The 27,882-nt window shown below is 42.3% G+C and overlaps 1 protein-coding gene across 2 annotated transcripts in view; it reads right to left on the bottom strand.

Annotated features, from left to right (window-relative positions):
- SNX14 (sorting nexin 14) overlaps positions 1-27,882 on the bottom strand; it is an 82,915-nt gene that overhangs the window by 2,930 nt on the left and 52,103 nt on the right. For both annotated transcript variants that reach the window (XM_054022550.1, XM_054022551.1), the window contains 10 exons: positions 25,886-25,969; positions 25,662-25,762; positions 25,316-25,427; positions 22,815-22,855; positions 21,875-21,994; positions 17,801-17,924; positions 17,097-17,261; positions 15,843-15,938; positions 6,924-7,015; positions 6,659-6,715 (listed from right to left, as the gene is read on the bottom strand). In XM_054022550.1, the coding sequence (XP_053878525.1) occupies positions 6,659-6,715; positions 6,924-7,015; positions 15,843-15,938; positions 17,097-17,261; positions 17,801-17,924; positions 21,875-21,994; positions 22,815-22,855; positions 25,316-25,427; positions 25,662-25,762; positions 25,886-25,969 (992 nt within the window). The remainder of the gene's footprint in view (positions 1-6,658; positions 6,716-6,923; positions 7,016-15,842; positions 15,939-17,096; positions 17,262-17,800; positions 17,925-21,874; positions 21,995-22,814; positions 22,856-25,315; positions 25,428-25,661; positions 25,763-25,885; positions 25,970-27,882) is intronic.

Genomic DNA, 27,882 nt, shown 5'->3' with positions numbered 1-27,882 from the left:
ATCTTGATTAGCCTCATGGTCCTCTGGTGGTGGTGAGTCACTTGCCACCTTTACAGCCTTGTCTGGTGATGAAGAAGAGGCAACAGGATGCTGAGGTAGTGGCTGCTCTGTGTCTTACGGTGGAGAAGCCACACAAGTGACTTCTGGCTGCTCTCAGTACTGGGTACTGGAGAACGTTGTCTGTGGTGCCATTTCTCTTGGTGCACCCTTGAGGAAACCAAACAAGGCAGGTAAAGAGAAGTCCTAGCAGGCAGGGGGATGCCCCACAGCATCCAGAATGGCCACAGATATGGGCCTGGGACTCATGCTTGACTGGGCCATTTCCCCTGAGGAGGCAGCCAGTGCTGTGACTACTGTAACACCCATGGTCCCCAGTTCTCTGACAGAGAACTGGCTGGGACACAGAAGAATGTACCCCCAAATCTGACAAAAGAGAGTCTGAGCCCTCAGACAATGGAGGAGCAGAGCCAGTCAGAAGTGGGGATAAGTAGCCAGAATCCGGGGATGGCAGTACCGAGGATATCATTGCTGGCTTGCCTCTCGACTGCACTGGCTTTTGTGGAAGTGTGGGCTGTAGTGGTACCGCATGCTCCTGATGCGGTGACTGGAAGCCTTCCTGTACCACTGGGGATATGGACACTGAAAGGCTAAGGTGGTCTCCATATGCCTCTGGAGTGGTTGGTAGCGGTAATGATTCCTGACAAGGATTTTTCACAGGTCAGCCTCAATGGACCTGGCCAGGTTCCAGAGGCAGTGATCCCTTCTTTTTAGTCAGTGATTGCTCTAGGGAATCCCTCCCTCCGCGTCTTTTCTAGAGCTTCTGCTTCGGCTATGGTACTGGTGAACTTGACTGAGGTACCCAGCTAGAGGAGGGTGTCTGCTTCTTCTGCAGCACCACAAAGATCAAAGAGCTGCAGAATCTCTGGTGGGGACTCTGCATCGAAGTTGCATTCCTAACACATTCCCAATGCAACGACTCCAATGGAGTGGAGAGTATGTTTATAAAATCTGCAGATGACACAAAGCTGGGAGGGACTGCAAGCACTTTGAAGAACAGAATTAGAATTCAAACCAACCTTGACAAATTGGAGAACTTGTCTGAAATCAACAAGATGAAATGCAATAAAAATAAGTGCACTTAGGATGGAAAAAAAAAATCAAATGCACAACTACAAAATGGGGAAAGCTGGCTACATGGTAGTACTGCTGAAAAGGATCTGGGGGTTGTTGTGCATCACAGACTGAATATGAGCCAACAATGTAATGCAGATGCAAAAAAGGCTAATATTCTGGGACATATCACAGGAAAGTTGTATGTAGAACAAAGGAGTTAACTGTCTTGTTTTGCTCGGCACTGGTGAGGCCTCAGCTGAAGTACTGTTTCCGGTTCTGAGTGTCACACTTAAGAAAGATGTGGACAAATTGGAGAGTCCAGAGGAGAGCAACAAAAATGATAAAAGGTTGGAAAATCTGACCTGTGCGGAAAGGTTAAATAAACTGGCATGTTCAGTTTTGAGAAAATACAACTGAGGAGGGGGACCTGATCAGTCTTCAAATGTGTTAAGGGCTGTTTGTAAAGAGGACAGTGATCAATTGTTTTCCATCGCCACTGAATGTAGGACAATGAGTAATTGACTTAATTTTCAGCAAGGGAGAATCAGGTTAGCTATTAGAAAGTTGGAATAAGCTTACAAGAAAGGTTGTAGAATTCCTGTCATTGGAGGTTTTTATGAACAGATTAGACAAACACCTGTCAGTGATGGTCTAGGTATACTTGGCAGAGAGGGCTGGGCTAGATAACCCCTTGGGGTCCTTTCCAGCCCTACATTTCTATACTTGTACAATTCTATGATCTTCAATGGGATATTTCAAAAATAAACATCCTAATTTAGGTCTTTTGAACAAGCAATGCTGCCTCAAAATGCAGATTCTGTCCCAAAATCCCAAGCAGCTGCTGAGGGAGAAGCATAAATGATTTATTTATAAAAAAAGTAGCTGACTTCTCCACTGAGTCCCAAAATGTGCCTAGTATGCGAGTGTGAGACCTATACCTCAGGGGAGTGCCCTGTAATCCCCATATTCCTCATTTATATATAATTCTGATCTTGCATATAAAGCATGCCATGTAAGGTATCAAGGGAAAGGTTACGATCTGCTGAAAGCCATTGTTCTATCTAAATTAGGGCTGTCAATTAATCGCAGTTAACTCACACGATTAACACAAAAATTAATCGCGATTAATTGCAGTTTTATTTGCGCTGTTAAACAAAGAATACCAATTGAAATTTATTAAATATTTGAAAATGTAGAAACATCCACAAATATATTGATTTCAATTACAACACAGAATACAAAATATACAATGCTCACTTTATATTATTACAAATATTTGCACTGTAAAAATTATAAAAAATAGTATTTTTCAATTCACCTCATACAAGTACTGTAGTGCAATCTCTTTATTGTGAAATGCAGCTTACAAATGTAGATTGTTACATAACTTCACTCAAAAACAAAACAATGTAAAACTTCAGAGCCTACAAGTCCACTCAGTCCTACTTCTTGTTCAGCCAATCGCTAAGAGAAACAAGTCTGTTTGCATTTACAGGAGATAATGCTGCCTGCTTCTTATTTACAGTGTCACCTGAAAGTGAGAAAGACGTTTGCATGGCACTTTTGTAGCTGGCATTGCAAGATATTTACGTGCCAGATATGCTAAACATTCGTATGCCCCTTCATGCTTCAGCCACCATTCCAGAGGTCATGCTTCCATGCAGATGATACTCGTTAAAAAAAAAAAAGCATGAAATAACTTGTGACTGAACACCTTGGTGGAGAACTGTATGTCTCCTCCTCTGTACTACCTGCATTTTGCCATATATTTCATGTTATAGCAGTCTTGGATGATGACCCAGCACGTTGTTAATTTTAAGAAAACACTTTCTCTGTGTGATTCATGAGTGGCTCTGGGAGCATTCATGCAATCTAGCTGTGTGTGGGGCTCCACATGCAATTGTGCTGAGTGATAACAGTGCCGGGAGGGGTTTGCTGCTTGTCATTAGCAAAGCATTGTGAGAGACAGCCCAGGCTGGAGAGTTAAGGGGGCACAGTGGTCCCACAGTCGCAGGCTGCACCCCAGGGATCCCGTCACAGTGAGTGTTCTGTAACAACAATGCTCCAAAAGCTAGGCTCAGCCTCTCTTTAAATATTGATGGGAGGAGCTCTCATTTTTTGTGTTCTTGTATTAAAACTAAAAATACATTCAGTTTCTGAGCAATTCCTCAACTGGACAAAAAGAAAGCCAACGCTGAACAGGGACCATTCTGTAGGTAACTGGTCGTAACTTGCTAATTTTTATAATGAACAGAAATCTCAGATGTCTCAAAGTAACTCTGGCCAGACCAGACCAGACACTTGAGTCAAGATTTTTGCAAAAAACAGTTAACTGATAACTAAGCAAAAACCGGATTGTAATTTCAGGGCTTTCCCTCTCCACACACCCCCCTCCACCATTTATTGGAGGGAAAGAAGAAGAGAGTCTCTTCAAGGCTCTTTCAAAAGGGGTAAGGGAAGGGAATTTTTAGGAGGGAGGATATATATGAAAATATCAGCTACCAAATCAATGAGAATTAGATGGGTAGATTGGAGGAATGGGGGTGAAATCAAAATGTAATCCCCACACTAGAATCAAGCGACTGTCTTTTATTTTATTCTCCCCTGCTTTACTTGGTACTTTGGGACTCCAGATCTTAGCCCTCATCCTGTGCCATGTTTTCCACCCCTCATATACCAGTTGCCTTTCTTCTGCCAGTCTCTCTTCTGCTGTCTCCCCCCACCCCGACCCCAATACTAGTCCTGTTATCTCCACTAGAATGCTTTCGCCTCCTAGGAGGAAAGGCCCCCTTCACACATGCCAAAGAGGGAGTAGCTGAATTCGAAGTCCAAGAAAGAGACCTAGACCCTCCCCCCTTTCAGCTTCCACCAAGTGGGGAGAGGAAAAGAGCATCAAGCTTCCAGAGCTAGGGCCATAGCTCTATAGCCAATTAGGCCAGTGGCTGCGGCAAGAGTAGTTTCAAAGCTCCTTCTGCCCAGCTATGTGGCTGAAACATTAAGCAAGAGCAAAGTCAATCTTCCCTGAGTTAAAGGAATTGTGATGATGGTTTTAAGGGTGCAAATCCTTGTGATCACAGCCTGTTTATAGCCCAGATTTTAATTAACCCTGTTTGACTTGCTTTGATTTGGAAGAGACTCTTAATTTTAGTAATGTGTACACACACACACGAACAGAAGGCTTGGCGCTCTTCCTGTACATCATCTTCATAGCTAATCGCTTTAAAACAACAACCAAGACCTGGCGTTATCACTTGTATCAAATAGTTCCTTGGGCGGTGGAAGATACTGATAGAGGGCACTGCATCAGACTATGTTCAAGTGTTTCTCTAGGCCAGTGGTTCTCAACATATTTATTACTATGGGCCGCATATGTGGCCCACAATATGTTACAGGGGCCGCAGGATGAGAACCGCAGCGCCCCTCCCCTCCCCCAACCTCCCATAGTCCCCTATGCCCAGTGCCCCCAACCCAGAGATCCCTCCACGGAGTGGGGCCAGGAGTGGAACCCTGTGTGGAGCTGGGCAGCCGGGACCTAGACCCTGCTGCGCGAGGCTGGCCGGGCAGCCAAGAACACAGGTGCGGGGCTAGGAGCGGAGCCCCACTAAAATCTAGGGGTGCTGCAGCACCCCAGAAAACCTCTAGTTCCCACACCTATGCTGCCCAGCACCCCAAACTGCCCAGAGCCCCCCCACAGACCCACTCTCCCATGCCCTGCCCCCATGCGGCACTCACCTACCCTCTGCTGGCAGGAGCACTCCAGAAGAGCTGCCGGATGCTGTCTCCCGCTCAGCTGACCCCACCCTCTGCCAGACCAGAGCAGCAAATTTTTTTTTTTTTTTTTTTTAAAGCAGACAGCTGGGCTGCAGCTGTGTGCTAATTGGGCCACATGCGGCCCATGGCTTGAGAACCACTGGTCTAGTCTCTCCACATTCACGTTTGGGGTCATTTATCAACTTCCACTTGGTCATAGTGTCACCAGGCTTTACCACCCTAGCTCTCATGTGATTTAGGGCAACCAGTTCGAGGTGTCTGGAGGAAGTTGTTCTGATGGTTCTCTGGAGTTGTTGGCATTTATTTCCTTCCACAATAGTATTTTGAAGTAAGGGATTTTCAGAGGCAAATATCTTTCTGGACTTCAGCCTCTTGGATGGTGGACCACACAATCGGTGTCTTGGATCATGCATCTGTTTTAATGTCTCCTTTTTACTGAAGGCATCCCACCTCACTGATGGTGGTGCAATCCCCAAAAGGCAGTATAGTGACAGTGTGGGGGTCAGTTTCAAAGTCCCTGTGATGATCCTACAAGACTGACTGAGCTCAGTATCAATTTTGTGTGCATGGATTGAGCATGACCATACTGGTGCACAATACCTGCAATTGAGTAACACAAAGAGTGACTGGTTGCTTGTAGTGTTTGGGGGGTGAATTCCCCATTTTGTACTGGTCAATTTCCGGAGTACACAATTTCCGGAGTTCATTTTCTTTTTCAACTTCTTGATAGGTTCTTTGTACATCCACATTCAGTCTAACATGACTACAGATTATACAATTCAACTTGTCCTGTAAGATTTTTATACAAGTGTTTACAGTGGTTAAAAACTTGAACCATTTTTTCTAACCTTCATTTGGAAGTCTTCAGTAGAGTCTTCATTTCAACTAAGTAAGTTAGGTGTCTCTTTCGTTAATGTAAACAATATAGATGGCCTTAGTTTGTTTCAACCTCCATTACTAACTTATATTTACCAAGAAAAACTGAAATATTAATTTGGCTCCAACAACAGGGTATTTTTGTGTTAAGTGCTAAAACTGTGCTTGGCACTGTGCAAACTCTATGATGCAGCTCCTGTGCTGTGGCGCTTACAGTCTCAATTGTTAAGATGCAAGTTCTATACTTTAAATGAAATCAAAGTTGGCTAACAAAAAAATTCATTATGCAATTCTCTTTTAAAAAGTTTGATATACATAGTAGATACAAACACATCACACCCCTCCAGATTACTATGCACTATATAAATAGTGCTTAGCCCTTATACAGTACTTTTTATCCATGTGATTCCTCTCTCCTTTATCTGGACACTGGGAATTCCAGAAAGCAATAACCAAAATTAGGTACAACAAAATACACATTCGATGGGAAAAATGCTGAACCTCAACCAGAATGCAACAAGCAGGATAAATTTCCCAAAGACAGCATCTGCAGAAATTTGACAGTCAATAATGACAAGGCATACAGGGATACCCCGCTGGCTGCCCCGCACAATTCCATTGGGGAGGCACCTCTACTTCTAGCACAACTTATAGGCCTCATGAGAAAAATTTTAATCAGCAAAAATTAAAAAGTTTGGCTTTGGAAGATCTGACGGCATCTTTCAACCTAACAAAATACAGACTCCTCAGTGGAGTTAACCTTTCGATGGGTAATGATAACAGTAACTTTGGGATTTCATGTCTATCTGCTTGTGATTAATAGAGTGGACGAGTCTAAAGTGACTAAGATTAGAGGAGATCTATTCTGCAGCATTTATATGCATTTGTCATCACATACCTTATTGAGTTCTGGGAACAGTTCTTGTATCCCAATATCCAGCAGAACATAAGTCAACTAAAAAACAGAAAAAGTAGCTGTTGTAAAAGGGTCAAGGTCAGTTCTTATAACAACCCTTTAAAACAACTATATTGCTCTTCATTTTTAATAATTAAAAGAGAATTTGCATTTACCTGGGATACACAAAAGATCACTGTAAGCCTTTATGAAACACGGCACCAAGCAGTAAGGTTTCTCATATAATTGTTTTCAGAATTAAAAGTACCTGCTTGTTAAGCACTGGCTGCTGCAGTCCATCAAACAGAAGTCTGATGCCTTCATACTTGGCGTCTTCTCCAATGCATTTGCCTATCAAATCTAGACCAGATACCAACACATACCAATCACAAAAAGCCATTACAAATTAGTTATGTCCTATAGTAAAGCATGGCTAGACCAAAATTCAGTGGATCATATCCTCAGCACTTCCAATGGCTCTAAACCTGCATGCTATAACTTTACCTTTCAAATGAATTTGTTTTTATAACCACAAAAGTCAAAAATCTTTCTGAACCCCTTTGATTATTCTATTTTAGTTAAGAATTAGCCAGAGTGTCTACTAAATGAATTTAAAGACGTAGAAGTGGAAGCCTATGTGTTCACGTTCTCAATATGAGAAAAATTATTCCTTTGTTAGCCAACTCACTGCAGCGATATACACATATCTTTTTACTTGTAGTTTTACTTTCAATGGCCTAGAACTAAGTCACTGCCAGATTTCAGGTGAAAAAAATACAACCTGAGTTTACTGCTCTAATGCTTTGTGTAATAAAACATAGGTTCCTTATCTGTACATGGAGGTTCTTTGAGATGTGTGGCCCCATCTGTATTGCACACGTGGGTATGCATGTGCTCCATGTACCTGAGACCAGAGATTTCTAGCAAGTAACATCCATTAGTCCATGCCTGCACAGTTACTCGCCTTCATGCTCCGTACTGAGGGTATAAGGAGAGGTGTTGTGATAAATGAAGGGGGGGGAGCTCCCTTTTTTGGACACCCAGCCAGCCAGTTAGCTATAAAGTCCCTTTTGGTGGCTGCTTGCTTTACCTGTAAAGGGTTAAAAAGTCCCCAGGTAAAGAAAAGGGAGTAGGCACCTGACCAAAAGAGGCAATGGGAAGGCTAGAACTTTTTAAAAGGGGGGAAAAGTTTTCCCTTTGTCTCTCTGTTGGTCTCTTTGGGCTGGAGACAGGGACAGCTGAAATGCTGTGTAAAGTTTGGACCAGGTATGAAAATTTATCATCCATACCTAGAAGAATTCATTGGGACAGGGAATGTTTAGATAGATGCAATTAGGGTTATATTTCTTTTATTTTCTGTAAGGCTTGTAGACTCCTCTGTGCTAACTCCAGATGCTTTTGTTTACTTGAAGCTGAACTCCCAAGAAAGCTATTTTGGGTGCTTAATTTTTGGAATTGCTCTCTTAAAATCTAGCAAAAGCTTAAGTTCCAGATATATTTTCTTTCTTTTTGTTTTTAATAAAATTTACCTTTTTTAAGAACCTGATTGGTTTTGTGTCTTAAAAGGTCTGTGCATACGTTTTTCAATTAGCTGGTGGCAACGGCTGGGTTTCCCTTTTGTTTGTTTGCGTCTCGGCTTCCCCGAGGGAGGAGTGGAAAAGCTGAGGGTTTCAGGGAAAACTTCCCAAGTGAGATTTTCCAGGATTTGCAAGAGGCAGTTTTTCACGTGCGTGGTGGCAGCATTTACCAAGGCAAGGTCAGAGAAAAGCTGTAACCTTGAGAGTTTAATACAAGCCTGGAGTGGCAAGTATTAATTTTTAAAACCCTTGCGGGCTCCCACCTTCTGCACTCAAAGTGCCAGAGTGGGGAATCAGCCTTGACAGATGTGGACCAATGTCTCTCCAGTTCTTTCTCTTATCGCAAATCAGATAGGATCCAAAGCAGAAAGGAAGGAGGAAGGGGAGTGGAATACAGAGACCATACTTCTCGAAGAACCTCAGGCTACAGGTAAGTAACTTTCATTTCTTTGAGAGCTGGTTCCTGTGTGTATTCAACATGTGGGTGATTGGTAAGCAGTAATCAAACAGGACAGGTGATGTGAGGATGCAGTTACTATAGATGTCTATAATACCGCTGTCCCAACAGCTGGATCTGCAGAATAGGCCTGGACTAAGGTGTAATGTTTCAGGTATGAATGGAAATAGCATTTCTCCAAATGCTCTGCAGCAGGCAGCACCAAAGCTGGCATGCTCCAAAAAGAAACTTCACAAGCTCCAGGACTGCCTCATTAATAGGGAGGGCCATTCTCCCAGGGGCAGATGGCTGCAGGATATCCAACAATTTATGGATATTCTCCTACAGGGAGAATGCCCAGGGAAGAAGCCACAGATTGCAAAATGTCATGGTAGACGCTGAAGTCCTCAGGCACTGAAGGAGAGGAAGAGCCAGGCACCGTTGAATTGTCTGAGGATGATGAATAGGCAATTAACTGCAGCAGGGTGGATCCCGTTCTTGGACTGGTGGGTCTGGATGGGACAACTCTGGAGGCTTCACAAAGGGAAGACTCACTGGTGCCTGAACCTGTGGGACATCAACGTCCCCCACCACAGACATGCCTAGTGATCTCACCTTGGAGCGAGATAAGGAGTGCAACCACCATGACCGAGGAGCCTCCCACAAATTCTATGGAGGCCACTGGGCATAATGAGAGGGCATTAGTGGCCAGTAGGTGCTAGGGCAGGGGGTCCTATCCCAACTGCCACACAAGTGCCAATCCCAGTACCCAGGATGCTCCATGAATGTTCCCAATGTGGGCTACGTGATGGAGAACGGAAGGAGGAAAATCCCAACCTGGACACCAAGTCATCTCGGATTTCCAGGGATAAAAATAGAGCCAGCCCTGAGGGTGTGAGCTACTAGTCTGATTCATCTGTCTCCCAAAACCAGGGAGGGACTGGCACTGATGGTAGAAACTGTACTGCTGACACCAAGTATGCCTCCGTTGTTTCTGGTGCTCAGAGTGGCATCAGCTCTGAAGTTAGCAGCAGTACTGATATATCTGATAATGCCAAAGTGGAGGGTGATGAGTGCTATCACAGTAACATCAGTGGTACAAGATGGTGCATGAAACCTGGAGGGTCTTGATTGGTCTTATGCGACCTTTTCCTCGGTGCACTTGATGGGGAGCAGCTCCTCCGTCTCTTCAGATAGTCGCCAGCTCCAGAATGCAAACTGGCAGCACTCTCAGAACCTGACCTTGGAGTCAAAGCGGGCTGCATGGACTCTTTGAGCAGGTGCTGCTTCAGGCAAAGACCCCATGCCATCTAAGTCCATTTTGTGAACAATTTGCAAACCAAACACCATTCTTTGATGTGAGCCTCACCCAAGCACAGCAAACACCACGTGTGAGGATCGTTGTTAGGGGTAACACTAGGGAAGTATTTAACTCATCTAACTAACACAATCCAACACTAAGGGTACTAACTAACTATATACTACAGGGTAAGACCATGAAGAGAGACTGGGAGATTAAGAACCACACAGAGCTCCAACTCCAGCCACGGGTGGTAAGAAGCAACTGTGTGGGGGGGGGGGGGGTTAAGGCAGCACTGCCTCATATAGCCAGGGGAGGCGCTATGAGCATGAGGCACGAGCGCTACCTCCTGTGGGTACCGCTAGGCAAAATTCTCCGGCTCCGGTGCTCTGGGCAGCGCACACACCTAAGTGGAATACACGGCTGCATCTACTCAAAGAACTGCTTCAAGTTGCCACCTTACAAATTTCCAGCATAGATACTTCTCAAAGAGATAATATTGAGGATGCCTGTGCTGTAATGGAATGGGCCCGCACCCCGTCCGGCAGTGCATTATACGCCAGCTGCTAAAGAACGATATAGCCAGAGACCCACTTAGAGAGTCTCTGGGGCAGATGCTTGTCCCCTTGATTGTTCCACTAGAGCGACAAATAGTGTAGGCCTTTTCGTAATTGGTTAGTTCTTTGCAGATAGAATGCTAACGCCCTTCTGATGTCGAGAGAGAGAGTAGTCTTCTCACTGGTTGCATGAAATTTTGGAAAGAATATTGATTTATTTAAGATAAGTTGATTTATGTGAAATTTGGAAATTACCTTAAGGAAGAATTTTGGGTGGACGCAAAGAGAAACTCTCTCATTATGAAATGTGGAATAGGGCAAGTCAGCTATGAATGCTCCCAGCTCATTCACTCTTCTGGCAGACGTGATGGTGACTAAGAAAGTGACCTTCATGGACAGGCAGGACATGGAACATATGGCCAATGGTTCAAAGGGTGGTCTGGTAAGTACTGAGAGGTCAAGATTGATGTCCCATAGCACCACCAGTGGGAAGATCTTAATGAGACCTTTCAGCAATCTGACTATTGTTAAGTAAAAACAAAACAGCCTTCCACAAGAGGATGGAAGGCATTGATTGCTGCTACGTGGACTTGCAGTGAGCTAACAGAAAGTCCCAATGTCTTGAGGGTAGTAGGTTGTCTAAAATAGCAGGTATTCCTGTTGATTAGGGGGATAATTAGTTCTGTTGTCTCCAGGTAGAGAAACATCTCCATTTAACTAAATAGCATTTTCTGACAGTCTCTTCTGCTTTGATTGAGATTATCTTGAACAACCTCCGAACACAAACATTCTAGGTCTGTTGCCCATCCAAATACCAAACCATGAGCTGAAAAGGGTCCAGGCTGAGATGTTTGATCTTGTATTCTCCTGAGTTAACAGATCCAGGAAGGGGTCGAAGCTGATGGGAGAACAGGTTGACATTTGTAAACAGCAAACAGAAATGTCTGAGCCAGTTGGGTGTGATCAGCATGGCTTGAGCTTTCTTGTGACAAATCTTTTGCAGAACCTGTGGGGAAGAATGGCATACCTCAGGTGGGCTGTCCAGGATAACAGAGCATTATCGCCCCTGGAGACCTGACCAAGTGCTGCTCTGGAGCAGTCTAGGTTGAACTTCTTGTTCGTCTGGGAGGCGAAGAGGTCTCAAAATGATGTTCTCCATTGAGTGAAGATTTTGTTCAGAACAGAATTGTGTATCTCACACTTGTGGTATGTGGGAGAGTGTCTGCCGAGACTGTGTGCGCACATAGTGAGTACGTTGCCAAGAGTGTGATGTGGTTTCCAATGCACTAGTTCTATAATTGACGGACTCTATACAGAGAGGAAGATATTTCACTCCACCTTGTTTGCTTATACAGAAGATCATCATCACGTTGTCTGACATTATCTGAATATGATGGAACCATGTAAGTGTGAGAAATGCATTGCAGGCTAGGCAGACTGCCCTTAATTCTAAGAGACCGAGTCTGTATTTTCTCTGTTTACACAGGTTCCCAAGGATGGCAGAACACAGAGTAGGGATAGGGTCACTGACTGGATGTCCTGACTAATCTGCAAGTTATGAGCTAATGGTGCAGGTAGGTGAAGCTGGTATAGCTGTTTTGTCTCATCTAGACTGCCACCACTGAGAGGACTTTAGTGAGGACCCCGGGTTCCGATGCCAGCCTGAATAGCAGTAATCTGAACTTGTAATGCTCTTGTCCTACCAGAAATCTGAAGAACCTTCTGTGGGCCAGATGAATGTCCATGTGAAAATAAGAATCTTTCATGCTGAGAGCCACGAACCATGTGCCCTTCTCCAGGGGGGGACTTACTCGTGCCAGCATGACTATGTGGAATTTTGATTTGCAAATAAAGATATTCAACTAACATAGGTTGAGAATGGGTCTCCATTCTCCTTTTTTCTTGGGAACTATGAAATATAGGGAGTAGAACCCTTTGTCTTCATGTTGAGGTGGCACTCATTCTAGTAGAGTGTTTACCTCCCAAGAGAGGATTTCCTTGTGAGAGTAGTCCCTGAGGAGGGCCCAGAAGAAAAACTTGACAATGTAGCCAGAGTGGATGATCTCTAATACCCACTTGTCTGTTGTTAGTGCCCTCCAGTTGTGGACGAAAGGGGCCAGTTAGCAGTGTGGGGCGGGGGGGGGGGTAGGAAATTACATCAACAAGGGTACGCGGTTCTCGAACATCCTGTCAAAAGTAATTCCTGGGTGGTGGGTGAGGTAGAGTGGCTGCAGCTGAGGTGGAGGAAGTGCAGAGCTGGATCTTCGTAGTCTCTGCTCTTTCCATGGCAGTTTGTAAGGGAACTGGTGATAGAACAGCTGAGGGAGAGTTCTTGGCTTATACTCCTGTTTGTGGTATTTTCTCTTTGGAGCAGAGGACGGAGGGTTGTCCTGGAGTCTTTTAGCAAGCGTAAAGACTTGTTAGTCTTTTCATTGAAGAGATCAGACTCAAAAGGCAAGTCTTCAGTACTATTCTGGACATCCTTGGGGAACCCCTGGGAGTGAAGCCAAGATTCACACCTCATAACTATTGCTGCAGCTATAACTCTAGATATGGTATCAGCTTCATGAGGGCTTGGAATTGAGCCATGTCCTCCTGAGGGAGTTTGTCTTTGAGCTCCAAGAATTTGGAGTAATTTGTGAAATCTATTTTGCTAACAGGGCCTGGTAGTTAACAATTCTAAAGTCAAGACTGGTGGATTCAAATACCTTCCTCCCTAGAAGGTCAAGGCGTTTAGCTCCTTTGTCTGCAGGGAGTGCCTTGGTGTTTTCTAGCCTGGATTTCACTGTGGCAACAGAGAAAATATATGGCTACTATTAGAGAGTTGGGACCAGGGTGAGTAAACAGAAACTGCACCTTTAGTGGGTATAAAATATCGCCTTTCAGACCTTTTCGGGGGGTGGGGTGGGGCATAGGAAACAAGAGTATGCCGAACTGCCTTGGATGATTCAATAATGGCCTCGTTTATTGGGAGAGCCATCTAGCTTGGGCCAGAGGGCTTCAAGATATCCAAGAGCCAATGCTGCATAACATGGATTGCTTCAAGAGGAATCTGGCACTTAGCCACCACCCTCTGCAAGACCCCTTGGTACTGCCTGTGATCATCAAGCAGAGATGGTGAAGATGGGGCAACTGCCTCATCAGGTAAGGAGGATGAAATACCTATTGGTACCTGTGGATCTGGATTGATTTCCTCCTCTGCATACTTGAAAAGAGCCAGCTGGTGTCAGCGAGGAGAAGAGGGTGCAGTGGGATTCATGTTCAGATCTGGAGTGCCTAGCATAGGGATCCTGTGGTGTCCAATAGGGCCAATATGAAGAGTCAACAAGCTGGGGGGGACTGCAAGGCATTGGGTACCATCAGTCCCCTAGGTTGCGATATCCAGGTGGAGGATGGGTCCAAGACCTCCTCGAGTCTCTGTCCAAGCTAGCCTCCCTATGTGTCAGGAACATCAGATTCTGATAACGAGAAGGTAGGTTCTGGTTCCACTAGCGATACCGGTGGATGAATGTGCCAACTTGTGAATGGGAGTATCCATTTCTCTTCAAGGGGGTTTCATCCTCTGGTGTCACGATGTCCCTCAGGAGGGCTGGACTAAAAAGGACAGAAGATTGAGGGTAAGGTAGGGTGAAAGAGAACTGGATAAATTCATGGTGGGTAAGTCCACTAATGGCTATTAGCCAGGACGGGTAAGGAATGGTGTCCCTAGCCTCTTTCTGTCAGAGGATGGAGATGGATGGCAGGAGAGAGATCACTTGATCATTGCCTGTTAGGTTCACTCCCTCTGGGGCACCTGGCATTGGCCACTGTCGGTAGACAGGATACTGGGATAAATGGACCTTTGGTCTGACCCGGTACGGCCTTTCTTATGTTCTTATGAAAATATCCTCTGGAGAGGTATAGGTTTCAGGCCATCCCAGGGCATGAGGTGTCCCATGAGGTGTCATCAGGACTGACTGCTCCAGTGCGTCCAATGTTACGGTAGTCAACAGATCCTTCTGGGAGCAAGTTACTACTGTGGAAGAAGAGTTCAACCTGGAGTTCCCAGTTGGTGTCAATAGGTGCTGATCTTTTGTATAGCTGTAGCCACAGTTGGTACCAATAGATCCTCTCTCTTAAACACCTTACCCTCATGGTTGGAAGGTTTAGGTGAACCTAAGTCTTTAGGACCCATGCATTAGGACTCACCTGACTGGGCAGAGTCAGGGAGGGATCCTTTTTTGTAGGAGCATATTTGTCTTTGTGTTTATGAGAGTGTCCCTTAGTCGTGTGAGAGGCTCAAGGCATTGATTCCTTGGGCTTAACAGCTCTGGCATCTGCTCCTGAACTCTTGCTCAGAGGGGCACCACTCTTAGACTGAGGCCAATGAACCAGGGGATCTCCTTGGCCTGGATTCTACTGGGTCTCATGGCCTTTTCCAAGGGGTACTTCCTCAGTCAAAGTTCTCATGCCACATGGGTCTGGAGAGAGAAGGAGGGTTAGATGCTGCAGTTGGCAGAAACGTGAGCCTCCCCAAGACAGTAAAGGGAGCAATGTTGTTCAGGGGAAACTAAACTAGACTAACTAAACTATAAACACACTAAGAATACTAAAACTATATACAATTGTATGTCCAGGTTTTTGAGTGACGATGCAAACATAGCTTTGGACACAGAGGATTCTAACTCAGGCCATGCACCGGTGTAAGAAGGAACTGGCATCAGTTTGCACCAACCCATATATTCTTGATATGGAGCACAAGGGGAACAAGCATTCAGACGCAGACCAATGGATTCTACTTGCTAGAAATCTTCAGTATCAGGCGCACGGAGCTCATGCATACCCATGTGCAGAACACACAGAGACCAGCACTCAGAGAACAACTTAAAATTACATTTACAATGAATTATTATTGGATGACCTCTAATCACAGGATTTTTTCCCTAATTTATATAGGGAAAGTACAGCTCACATGAGATTCTTCTTCGGGTTTTCACTGCAGCCCTGCTTTTTACCCAGTTTTCAGCTGGGCCAAATGTTATTCAAAGAAGCGGAGTGACTTGCTCAAGATCAGTGTCAGTCTCTTATCTGGTTCAGATCCCACGCTCCTCCTGACCTGCACAGCGTCATTATTTAACCATTACACCAAAGGCCTAGGCTTAAAACTATGAAAGTTTGAAAATGAAAGTCTCAATAAGCAGCAGCATTTTAGGTAACTCTTTAAAATCTCAGCCAGATAACTACTTTATGGATTGGAAAGTTAGCAAGAATGTTATATTTGGGCTACGTGCCTGACTGAAGGATTAAAAAGCTTATATAGGTCATATAAATGTGGAACCTGGAATGTATCTCATCATTTCTTCAAAGGTCTGTTTTGCTCGTTTCTGTTTATCTTGACGAGAGCGAGGTTCAGTATTCTCACAAAACACAGCATCTGTAACAACCAAAGGAACAAAAATGGCATTTAGGAGTTGGTTTTCAGTAAAGTCGTACATTGTGTATTTAACTAAAAACAGATAGTAGGCTTTTGGATGTCTTCAGAATTAGATTTCTCTTTTCCATATGATCTTAACTGGAAGTAAGTTCTAACCATGCCAGTTAATAGCCTGATGTCTTCTTGTTCTGCTCATATCCAGAAATACCCTATCTGTATGGAATACAATATAGTGTTTTGCCAACTCATTTCTTGTGTTAAGCCGTTTTTAAAGAGCATCACAATTCTGCAGCAGCACACAATTCTGGCTAAATTCCACTGTAGGTTAATTATATGCTACTTAACTATAATTCCCCTGTACTTATAATTGTATAAAGATATTCTTCACATTATGTCAAACAGCCCTGCAGTACTGATGGGGCCTATTGCAATGGCTATATTTACTACAGAGGACTAAAAATATTTACAGTGTTCATGAGCAGCTACCACTTTTGGTTTTAGTAATTCAAAGCTACCTCGCTTTATTTTCATTCATTCACAATACCTCTTTGGGAGCTGTAATTTTCATAACTAGCCTCCACCCAAGTTATTTTCCTAAATATGCCAATTTTGTTCAGTCTATGGTCAATTGGTACTTGTTAGCTAGCAACTGTGGGCTTCATTTTCTCTGCCTTCCCTCCACCCTTATAAAAAAAGGGAAACAATTAAAAAAAACTAGCATTAATTTTCCAAAAAAAGATTAAGATACAACACAAGCTTTAGGAATTTCCTACACTCAATATATCTACTGCATCATTAGCTCCACCATGTTGATCATCAGTCTTTTAGTCTTCTATTCCTTGCTCACTATAAGCCTTAGTAGATTATTGTTCACAATACTTAATTCTATAATAAAGTATCAAGGATGTGCAACAAAACCAAATTAACACTGTGCAGAAACTGACTTTTGGAATCTTTTGACTCATTTAGGTTGCATAAGTGTTCTTTTTCACATGTTGCATTATATAGTTTGCAAAGCACTTTGGGTTGCTCACAAAAAAAGGTGCTACAAGTATAAAACTAAGTCATCAATATCTTATAAACAAGAACCACTGCAGTTTAAACATGTACAAGAAGCACATGATAAAATAAGAAGTATTTGCATGACTTTTCACTAACCTCTCAGGAGTGTTATCAGTGATACCAAGCGGTGCTCCTGAAATAGCTGTTCTAATTTGTACTGTAGATAGTAGTCTGTGTACATCTCCAATGTGTTTTTGAAGAGAATTCTTCCCCCCATCAAGAGGTGATGCAGCCAGTCAGGAACATGGAAAACAACTCTACCTGCAAAGTTATTATTACACATATTAAGAAGGCTCCCATCATCATGGTACCTTGCTTTATTTCTTAAAAAGTGTGCACATTGATATTTCCAAAAAAGAGATAGCTAACTTCATGCAACCTGACCCCATTCCCCCCACCCTATAGCAGATCATTTAGCTTTTAAATCTGTTTGTGTTACATTTTACTACAAAAATACCAAGTGTTGGTATTATTTATTTAAATTCGAGTGGCCACAGGAAGACATGGTCTACACCTCAAGCAGCTTACACTCTAAATACAAAAACAAAAAGTGTGTGGGGGAGGAGGAGGAGAAAAGGATACAACATGCAAGCAGAGTGATCAGAGTGATACTGCTACATTTGTGACACCCCAATAGTAAGAACTTTAAAATCAGGATAGCGTCCCTAACTGACATCTTCCTTGTTATAACAAACTGTAAGCTTTAGACAAACTTTTCAAACAGCACATTAATCAAACACCCTGAACTTTTGCACCTCTGGTACACTTCATACAGAGTACAAAAAGAAATAATTTCTTACCAACATACATTAAGTAGTCATAGACTCCTTCTACCGTTATCATCTCTATAAAGTAGTTTTGATTTTGTCTTCTCTCTGTATTCTCAGAGCGGTTTGCATTATTCTTGAACAGATCATTGAAAAGCTAAAATAGAAACATTAATTTGTTTTTCAACATGTAAAGAAAACTAGAGTAAAAACAATCAGTACTAAACAGTTCAGACTGGTCAGATTTTCAATGGAAAAGACTTTAAACTGTTTTCCAATGGAAAATTTGATTTCAACTATGAAATTTTCAAGAGAAGATGTTTGCTTTCCAAAGAAAATTTCAACATTTTGTTGAATGTTGTAATGGGATATACTGGCCCTTTAAGAGTAGAGGGGGCCAGAAGACTCCATTCCAGGGAGATGGAACGAACAAAGGCCCAGGAAATGGCCTGGTAATGGAGCAGAGGAAGCAGTCCTGGGAAATTAGGAGTTCTCCTGGGGTTTCCCCACCATCCACTGTTCCATTCTGGGCCTGAGATCAGGAGCTCTGTAACACTGGGTGAGACTGTGCTCCCCTCTCTTCCAGCCAATCAGGAGGAGCTCTTTGGAGGAGGGCAGTATATAAACTGTGTTCTCCCTCAGAACTGAGAAGACATTGGCAAGAGAAGGAAACCAAAGCCAGAAAGCTAAACTCTAGGGAAAGCTATGAAAAGTGACCCTCTGAAGAACAGACTGTAGCAAATGAAGAGCTCTGCATGGATGGCAGAAGAGCCATCCATGCAGATTATAGTGATGGATTATAGTGATGGACTTTTTTGGTGGGACTGTGTGTGGTCATTAAACCAGCGCCAAGTGGCGGACAGTAGGACTTCTAAGAAAGGCTGCAGGGAGTCTGTAAGGGGCCCCAACAAGGGAGAACAGAGGAAGGCTGCTGCAAAGGGCACTGTGGCCACAAGGGACCACTCATTAAGCAGCAGCCCTGTTACAAATGCCTCCAAACCAATATATTGCAGCTAAAAAATAAAATATTTCAATTCAAAACAAGCATTGCAGTGATTTATGGGAACTGTATTTTGATTGCTTTATGCTCTCACTCTCCCCTCTGGTCTGGGTTTACTGGAAAAACTATACTTCTCTTTTATGGCCTAAGAAAGTCTCAGACAACTAAACAATTGCTTTGGAGGTTTTAAACTAGCCCCTTTCAAATTAACCACTAGAAATAGCAGGGACCACATGTATAAAAGAGTGCCTTAAGACAAAATGCAACTTTACTCTTTGGAGAATTACTTGAAGAGTGATAAATGTATTAGAAATCCTAAATAACTGACTTATGACTATAAGTAAATATAGAAAAATCAGTAAGATGCCTTACTATGCTATAACGGGTAGGCCCCAATACAAATAATAAATAATCATAACACTTATCCATGTCAATTGCTTGCAAGACTGCAAGTGTACTTTGTGTTCATTACATTTGGTAAATATGAGCCTATAATGCAATGCATTGACAAAAAGAGCTACACCTCTACCCCGATAAAATGCGACCCGATCTAACACGAATTCTGATATAACGTGGTAAAGCAGTGCTCTGGGGGGGCGGGGCTGCACACTCCGGCGGATCAAAGCAAGTTCGATATAACGCGGTTTCACCTATAACGCGGTAAGATTTTTTGGCTCCTGAGGACAGCGTTATATCAAGGTAGAGGTATAATATTCTGAGGTGTATTAACAGGAGTATGATACAGAAGACACAGAAGGTAATTGTCCCACTCTACTTTGCACTGGTCAGGCCTCAGCTGAAGTACAGATGTAGACAAATTGGAGAGAGTCCAGAGGAGTTCATGAAAAATTGTAAGAGGTTTAGAAAACCTGCCCTACGAGGAAAGACTGAAAAAACAGGCATATTTAGTCTTGAGAAAACATGACTGAGGAGGAACCTCATAACATTCTTCAAATATTTAAGGGCTGTTACAAATAGGACAGTGATCAATTGTTCTCCACCTCACTTTGTGTACTGCTTTCAGTGATCAGCTTAATCAGCAGCAGCAGCAGAGATCTAGGTTAGATTTTAGGAAAAAATTATAAGTAGGGCTGTTAAGCGATTAAAAAAGTTAATCACGATTAATCGCACTGTTAAACAATAATACAATACCATTTATTTAAATATTTGTGGATGTTTTCTGTATTTTCTAATATATTGATTTCAATTACAACACAGAATACAAAGTGTACAGTGCTCACTTTATATTTATTTTTTATTACAAATATTTGCACTGTAAAAAAACAAAAGAAATAGTTTTTTCAATTCACCTATAAGTACTGTACAAATGTCGAATTATGTAAAAAAAAAATAACTAAATTCAAAAATAAAACAATGTAAACCTTTAGAGCCTATAAGTCCACTCAGTCCTACTTCTTGTTCAGCCAATCACTCAAACAAGTTTGGTTACATTTCCAAGAGATAATGCTGCCCACTTTTTGTTTACAATGTCATCTGAAAGTGAGAACAGGTATTTGCATGGCACTGTTGTAACCGGTGTCGCAAGATATTTACGTGCCAGATGCACTAAAGATTCATATGTCCCTTCATGCTTCAGCCATCATTTCAGAGGCTACTCATCCATGCTGATGACGGGTTCTGCTCGATAACGATCCAAAGCAGAGCAGACCGATGCATATTCATTTTAATCATCTGAGTCAGATGACACCAGCAGAAGGTTGATTTTCTTTTTTGGTAGTTTGGGTTCTGTAGTTTCCACATCTGAGTGTTGCTCTTTTAAGACTTCTGAAAGCATGCTCCACACCTCGTCCCTTGCAGATTTTGGAAGGCACTTCAGATTCTTAAACCTTGGGTCAAGTGCTGTGGCTATTTTTAGAAATCTCACATTGGTACCTTTTTTGCATTTTGTCAAATCTGCAGTGACAGTATTCGTAAAATCAGACTGCTATAACATGAAATATATGGCAGAATGCGGGTAAAACAGAGCAGGGGACATACAATTCTCCCCCAAAGAGTTCAGTCACAAATTTAATTATGCACTGGTGGCTTTTTTTTTTTTTTTTTTTTTTTTTTTAAAGTGATCAGCAGCAGCATGGAAGCATGTCCTCCGGAATGGTGGCTGAAGCATGAAGGGGCATACGAAAGTCTAGCGTATCTGTCACGTAAATACCTTGCAACGCCAGCTATAAAAGTGCCAGGCGAACGCCTGTTCTCACTTTCAGGTGACATTGTAAATAAGAAGCAGGCAGCAGTATCTCCCATAAATGTAAACAAACTTGTTTGTCTTAGCGATTGGCTGAACAAGTAGGACTGAGTGGACTTGTAGGCTCTAAAGTTTTACATTGCACTCAAAAACAAGAGTTATGCAACAACAACAACAAAAATCTACATTTGTAAATTACACTTTCACGATAGAGATTGCACTATAGTACTTGTATGAGGTGAACTGAAAAATACTATTTCTTTTATCATTTTTACAGTGCAAATATTCGTAATAAATAATATAAAGTAAGCACTGTACAGTTTGTATTCTGTGTTGTAATAGAAATCAATATATTTGAAAATGTAGAAAAATATCCAAAAATATTTAATACATTTCAATTGGTATTCTATAGTTCAACAGTGTGATTAATCATGATTAATTTTTTTAATCTCAGTTAATTTTTTTTTAGTTAATCGCGTGAGTTAATTGCGATTAATCAACAGCCCTAATAAGGATAGCTAATTGCTGGAACAGGTGACCCAGGGAGGTGTGGAATCTGCATCACTGGAGGTTTTTAAGAGCAGGTTAGACAAATACTTCAGGGATGGTCTAGAGATACTTGGTCCTGCCTCAATGCAAGGAGCTGGACTAGATGACCTCCGAGGTCCCTTCTATCCCTATGTTTCTATAAATTACAAAGACTCCAATCCATCCAGGGATAAACATGAAGGTCAGCAGTACCAAGATGAATGGACACTGGAAAAAAGGAAAAACCTCCACCCCTCAACCATAAGAACAGACAATAAACATAGGCACTCAAACTGTCATGTTTATAGCTTCTCCCCTTTACTCTTCACATTCTCAGGTAAGGGTCAGTATTTCCCCCTCTGTAAATTTACTGCACCTTCTTGTTGTTTTCAGAAGTGGGACTGAGAATTGTAAGCTCTGGTCTACTTGGTTTAGGCTTGGGAGATTCACAGGAGTTAATGAAATTCATGATGAATGGCTCCAAATGCTGACCTTTCTGAAATTAAATACACAGTGAACAACAGTGATAGTTAAATAGTGTGACAAAGTTCCTCCTCTATCTTGGTGGGTCCTGCGTTTTTTGGCAGATTTTCTTGCGTCAGAGATTCACCATGTGGGTTGGGGAACAGCCCAGAGACTTCCCCTCTGGTAGAACCCACAGTCCAGGTCAATTGGGAGGTTAGGGGGGAACCCGGTCCCGCCCTCTACTCTGGGTTCCAGCCCAGGGCCCTGTGGACTGCAGCTGCCTAGAGTGCCTCCTGGAACAGCTGCACGACAGCTACAACTCCCTGGGCTACTTCCCCATGGCCTCCTTCCAATACCTTCTTTAGCCTCACCACAGGATCTTCCTCCTGATGTCTGTTAATGCTTATACTCCTCAGTCCTCCCGCAGCACATCCTCTCACTCCCAGCTCCTTACACCCACACCTTGCTAACTGGAGTGAGAGCCTTTTTATACCAGGTGTCCTGATTAGCCAGTCTGTCCTAATTGATTCTAGCAGCTTCTTCTTAATTGGCTCCAGGTGTCCTAATTAGCCTGCCTGCCTTAACTGGTTCCAGCAAGTTCCTGCTTGTTCTGGAACTGCCCCTGTTACCTTACCCAGGGAAAAGGGATCTACTTAATCTGGGACTAATATATCAGCCTTCTACCACTCTTCTGTAGCCATCTGGCCTGACCCTGTCACAATAGTTAAAAAAAAGTGACAGTTTCCAAACTAAAATTTGTGCTGAAGCAACATGTAGCAATCTGTCAGTGGACAGTTAAAGATACTAACTATAGTCACAGCATAGGCTACTGAGACACAGTATATACTCACCTCTTTCATTAGCTTTCCTGGAACAGATTTTATAATTTTCCCTACAATTAAGAACAAAAAAGTATATATTACCACATGCCCTTCTGAATATCATGTCTGATATCTATTAGTATCCCTCTGTTCTCCTCTCCTATCCCACTTCCCCTTATCTGTTTTGTCTATTTAGACTAAGATCTCCACGGCAAGGCCCATCTTTTACCATGGATATATAACATTTCTGACAAATATTTGCTGGGGCATTTAAGAGCTATTGTAATACAAATGAATAATAAACCATGATATATAAGCTATATTAAATTATAAATTTCACAGAAGTGAAGCAAGAAAAAAATGAGACTGTGTGTAGGTTATCATGTCAGTCTGAAACGGATTAGCTTACACCACTGACATCTGTTGCTTCATTTTAAGTATCATTGCACAATCTTTTGAAAGAAACAAATTACTTTGAAATGATATGGAGTACATACAAGAAAATTATGAAATTTTGGATGAATCAGACTTTAAAAAGGAACTGAGTATGTAATACCTATCAGCAAAAGATATTTCAAATCACAAACACATGAGAAAGATTTCTTTATGAATGTGAAAACTAAGTTCCATAGATTTTCCTCTGTAGTTTTCTAAAGGACCATGGAGAGATGAACAGCCTTATCTCCATTAGTGTGGATGGGTGGCATGTGACGATAAGAAAAAAATAGCAAGAGGCATCCTGAGGGTGGAGGGGTAACAGGGACACAATACGAAAAAAAACTAAACTGTTCAATAATTTAGGTGCCAATGATTTTTCTGTTTGAATGATCTGGATAAGAATAATTTTTCAGTTCTAGTCACTAATGATTCAACACCAGTTTTCCAACACCCATTTCCTTATTCTCTGCAAGCCTTTATCACACAGGAAAGTCCTAAACCTTAGACTTCTGAGACAGTATTTACTCTCCTCTTTCCCAGTAATAAGAGTCATCCAGTCTGCAGATACTAGTGAAATGCACAATGTTGCAAGTTCAAGAAAGTACTCCTGTTAGAATGGATTTACAGGATTGGGGAGACTGTAGACCTAGGCCTGGTCCCCACTAAGTCCCCACTTCGGACTAAGGTACGCAAATTCAGCTACGTTAATAACGTAGCTGAATTCGAAGTACCTTAGTCCGAACTTACCGCGGTCCAGACGCGGCAGGAAGTCTCCCCCAGTCGATGCCGCGTATTCCTCTCGGCAAGCTGGAGTACCGGCGCCGACTGTGAGCACTTCCGGGATCGATCCGGGATCAATTTATCGCGTCTTAACCAGACGCGATAAATCGATCCCAGAACATCGATTGCGTGCCGCCGGACCCTCCGGTAAGTGAAGACAAGGCCCTAGTCTTAAAGCTACCCACATTAACCTGAATAAGAATATCAGAAGCACAACAGAACAGTTTAAAGGTAATAAAAATGAAAAATATATTTAAAATATATAGTTTAAAAATATTTTAAAAATTAAATATCCAATTCAATAATTATGATTTTCTTATCTTTAAATATTATAAAAGGGAAATTTAGGGAAGACTTTATATATCATTACATCCACATTTCACAAGGTTTCTGGTCAGAGGTTAGTAATTTTAAGACTTGTTGTGACAGGATATATGTCACATCTCATAACAAACTAACCTCTGATCAGAAACCTTGTGAAATGTTGAGAGCAAATGTATGTTTGGGGAGGTATGGCACCTAGCTTGGGACCAGATAAGACATGACTCTTCAGAACACCTGAAACATTCACCCACAATACACATTTGTTTGGACATCTTGTTATATCAATAGGAAAAAAAAACATTACTAATGAAAGATAAGCTCACAATTGCCAAAACACAAAAAATGGGCCTACAGCTAAACAGGTCATCAGAAGAAATACAAATTACCATCTTGTTTAACTACATAGGGTACTGTGTTGAATTTAGGACACCATGTTATACAATGGACCCAACATTAGTACACGAAATTGACATTAATTCTGGCAGTTCTCAAATTAACTTAAATAGGGCCGACCAGCTAACATTCAAAGGTAAGGTAAATCAATACACTGCCTCTATCAACATTAAAAAAAATCCCAAACAAACAGCTGTCTCCTTGGATTGATTCTTGAAAAATCAAATCTGGGCTAATGCCATTCATCATCTTGAATTACTTGAAGACGTAGAGGATCTGATCTCCATGAGCAATGGATTTTGGAAGTACTGGGCTTAGATATTCAGAAGGCATCCATATGCAGACCAGATTTTCCAAAGCTTCACAATACTTTCCCTTCTGGGAATGGATAGGAATGTAAGCATCAAAATATCTGACTGTTGGAAAAATGACTGGATTGTAACAGCTGTATAGCAGGAGAGAGACATCATGTTTCACACACCCAGAACTTATAAAAGTCCAGTTTCTCAGTATTAATGGACCCTCACTTAATTTGGTGCATTACAGTTTCTACAAGAGAGCTATTTACCAGAATAAAGAGCAACTATGTTACCTACCAAGATTTACATCAGGCAACATTTTATCGAGAAATTGCGTCTCTCCACCATTCGGAGACAGAAAGTCAGCCAAAAGCTGGCTGTTACTCAGCTCTGGATGTTGCAGAAGTTTCTTTGGGGGACATAAAAGAAAGAGTAGATGAAAGAAGATTCTTAAAAACTAGGTTCTCTATAGTAACAACAACAGATGTTTAAAACAGTGCTATGGTATCCTAGAAATTATACATTCATCCAAATACTTCAATTTTTTTCCAAATGTAATAAAAATGAGAGTGTGTTAACCTTTATAAGCTTCACAATTACACAATCTACTTAAAAAATTGAACGACAGTAGATTGTCTTGTACCTGCAGGTACTCCTGAAACTCTTCCCTCTTTGTCTTTAAGAATTCATAGTTCTTTGGACCAATGATCCTTTTTGATGGAAGTTGAGCATCAGTAAAGGTACCTATAAATTAGTAAAAAGTCAAGCAGATTCATTTATTCTTAAAACCAAAAAGAAACATTTTAGTATCTTAAATTTCTGCTCGATTCTAAAAAGCAATCACTGAAGTAGGAAGTGAAAACGTACCATGAAATTCTGTTAACTTTGACTCAAGCACATAAAATTCAAGGTATCTTCTATAGACAGACCAGCGTTCAGGTTCATGTCCAACTGAAAAAAACAACAACCACCACATATTGAAAGTAATATAGGTTTCTACACCCACCTGGGAGAGTAATAAAGACTTAAGAATAGCAAATATACCACAGAGTACAGAGGAAAAACCCTCAAATGTGAATCAGTACTGCCAGTATTATAACACTACTCTAGCCACACTTAGCTCTTTAAATAACTTAAGTACAGTAACTCGTCACTTAAAGTCGTCCCGGTTAACGTTGTTGATCAATTACAGAACATGCTCCTTTAAAGTTGCGCAATGCTCCCTTATGTTGTTTGGCAGCCACCTGCTTTGTCCACTGTTTGCAGAAAGAGCAGCCCGTTGCAGCTGGTTGGTGGGGACTTGGAACCAGGGTGGACTGGCAGTCCCCCACTCTCCTAAGTTCCCTGTGCGGCAGCCGTCCAGCAGACTACCAATTGCCAGCTGTCCCTCCTCCCACTGCCAGGTGCTGCACATGCCCTCTGCCTTGGAGCTGCTCCCGGGAGTCTCCTGCTTGCTGTGTAGGCAAGGGGGATGAGGGGTGCTAATGTCAGGGTGTCCTTCTCCCCCCTGCTTACCCCATCTCCATAGAGCGGGAGGGGGGACACGACAGGGCTCAGGATGGAGGGAGTTTGCTAGCAGCAGCTGCTGTCTCAACTTGCTGATCTACTTAAAAAGGCAATGTACTTAGATTGGGGTCAGCGTACTTAAAGAGGAAATGCACATCTCTCTCTCTCTCTCTCTCTCTCACACACACACACACACACACACACACACGGTGCATCTCTGTCTGCCATGCTGTCTCCCCTCCTTCCATTTGTGTTGCCATGTAGCATGTGATGCTACATTAAAAATAACATGTTAACCCCTGAGGGCTCAGCGGAGTGCTAGTTCGTCATTTAGCACTAAGGCATTCCCTGGGAAATATTCCACCCTCTGACTCCACCACCTCAACCAAGCTTCACAATCATCATTGCTGTGTACAGTATTAAATTGTTTGTTTAAAACAGAGAGAGAGAGAGAGAGAGAGAGCGCGCATGCACGCATAATCTTTTGTCTGGTGAAAAAAATTTCCCTGGAACCTAACCCCGCCCCGTCCCCCCCATTTACATTAATTCTTACAGGGAAATTGGATTCGCTTAACATTGTTTTGCTTAAAGTCGCATTTTTCAGGAACATAACTACGTTAAGCGAGGAGTTACTGTAGTGTTAAATCACATGAGCAGCCCAAGGCATGGTTGGTAGACAGGCATGCTACTATGAAGGAAATCTGTATCTAATTCAAGCTTGGGTCTTGCTAATTATCTCCTCTCAGTACAGGGCTCGTCCAGTCATCTCCACCAGCTGTTTGTCAAGTGCTACAAACAGGAAGAAGCCTCATTAATGCCAATTTGCATTTCTCTAAAAGGGGAGTTAGATTTTTTTTCTCCCCAAATATGGATGTTTTTTGAAACAGATGCTGAAATCCTTGGTTGCAAAATAAATTTAAACTATTTCTAAGTTACCAAAAAATTTAATTTGCATAAGAAATCAACTTTAAAGTTTACAAGAAAAAGCCATGTTCCTGCTCTGGAATGTTTAATAGTAAATACCTATTTGTGCACTTGTAACGGTGTCCATCTGAAAAGATACCTGGGGACCAACAAATCTAGAATCATAGACTTTAAGGTCAGAAGGACCATTATGATCATCTAGTCTGACCTCCTGCACAACGCAGGCCACAGAATCTCACCCACCCACTCCTGTAACAAACCCGTAACCTATGTCTGAATTATTGAAGTCCTCAAATTGTGGTTTAAAGACCTCAAGGTGCAAAGAATCCTCCAGCAAGTGACCTGCGCCCCACGCTGCAGAGGAAGGCAAAAAACCTCCAGGCCCTCTGCCAATCTGCCCTAGAGGAAAATTCCTTCCCGACCCCAAATAGGGA

This window comes from Malaclemys terrapin, chromosome 3, assembly GCF_027887155.1.
Source record: "Malaclemys terrapin pileata isolate rMalTer1 chromosome 3, rMalTer1.hap1, whole genome shotgun sequence".
NCBI lineage: Eukaryota > Metazoa > Chordata > Testudines > Emydidae > Malaclemys > Malaclemys terrapin.
The sequence above is the reverse complement of the archived record's forward strand: the minus strand, read 5'-3'. Positions and strand labels throughout refer to the sequence as shown.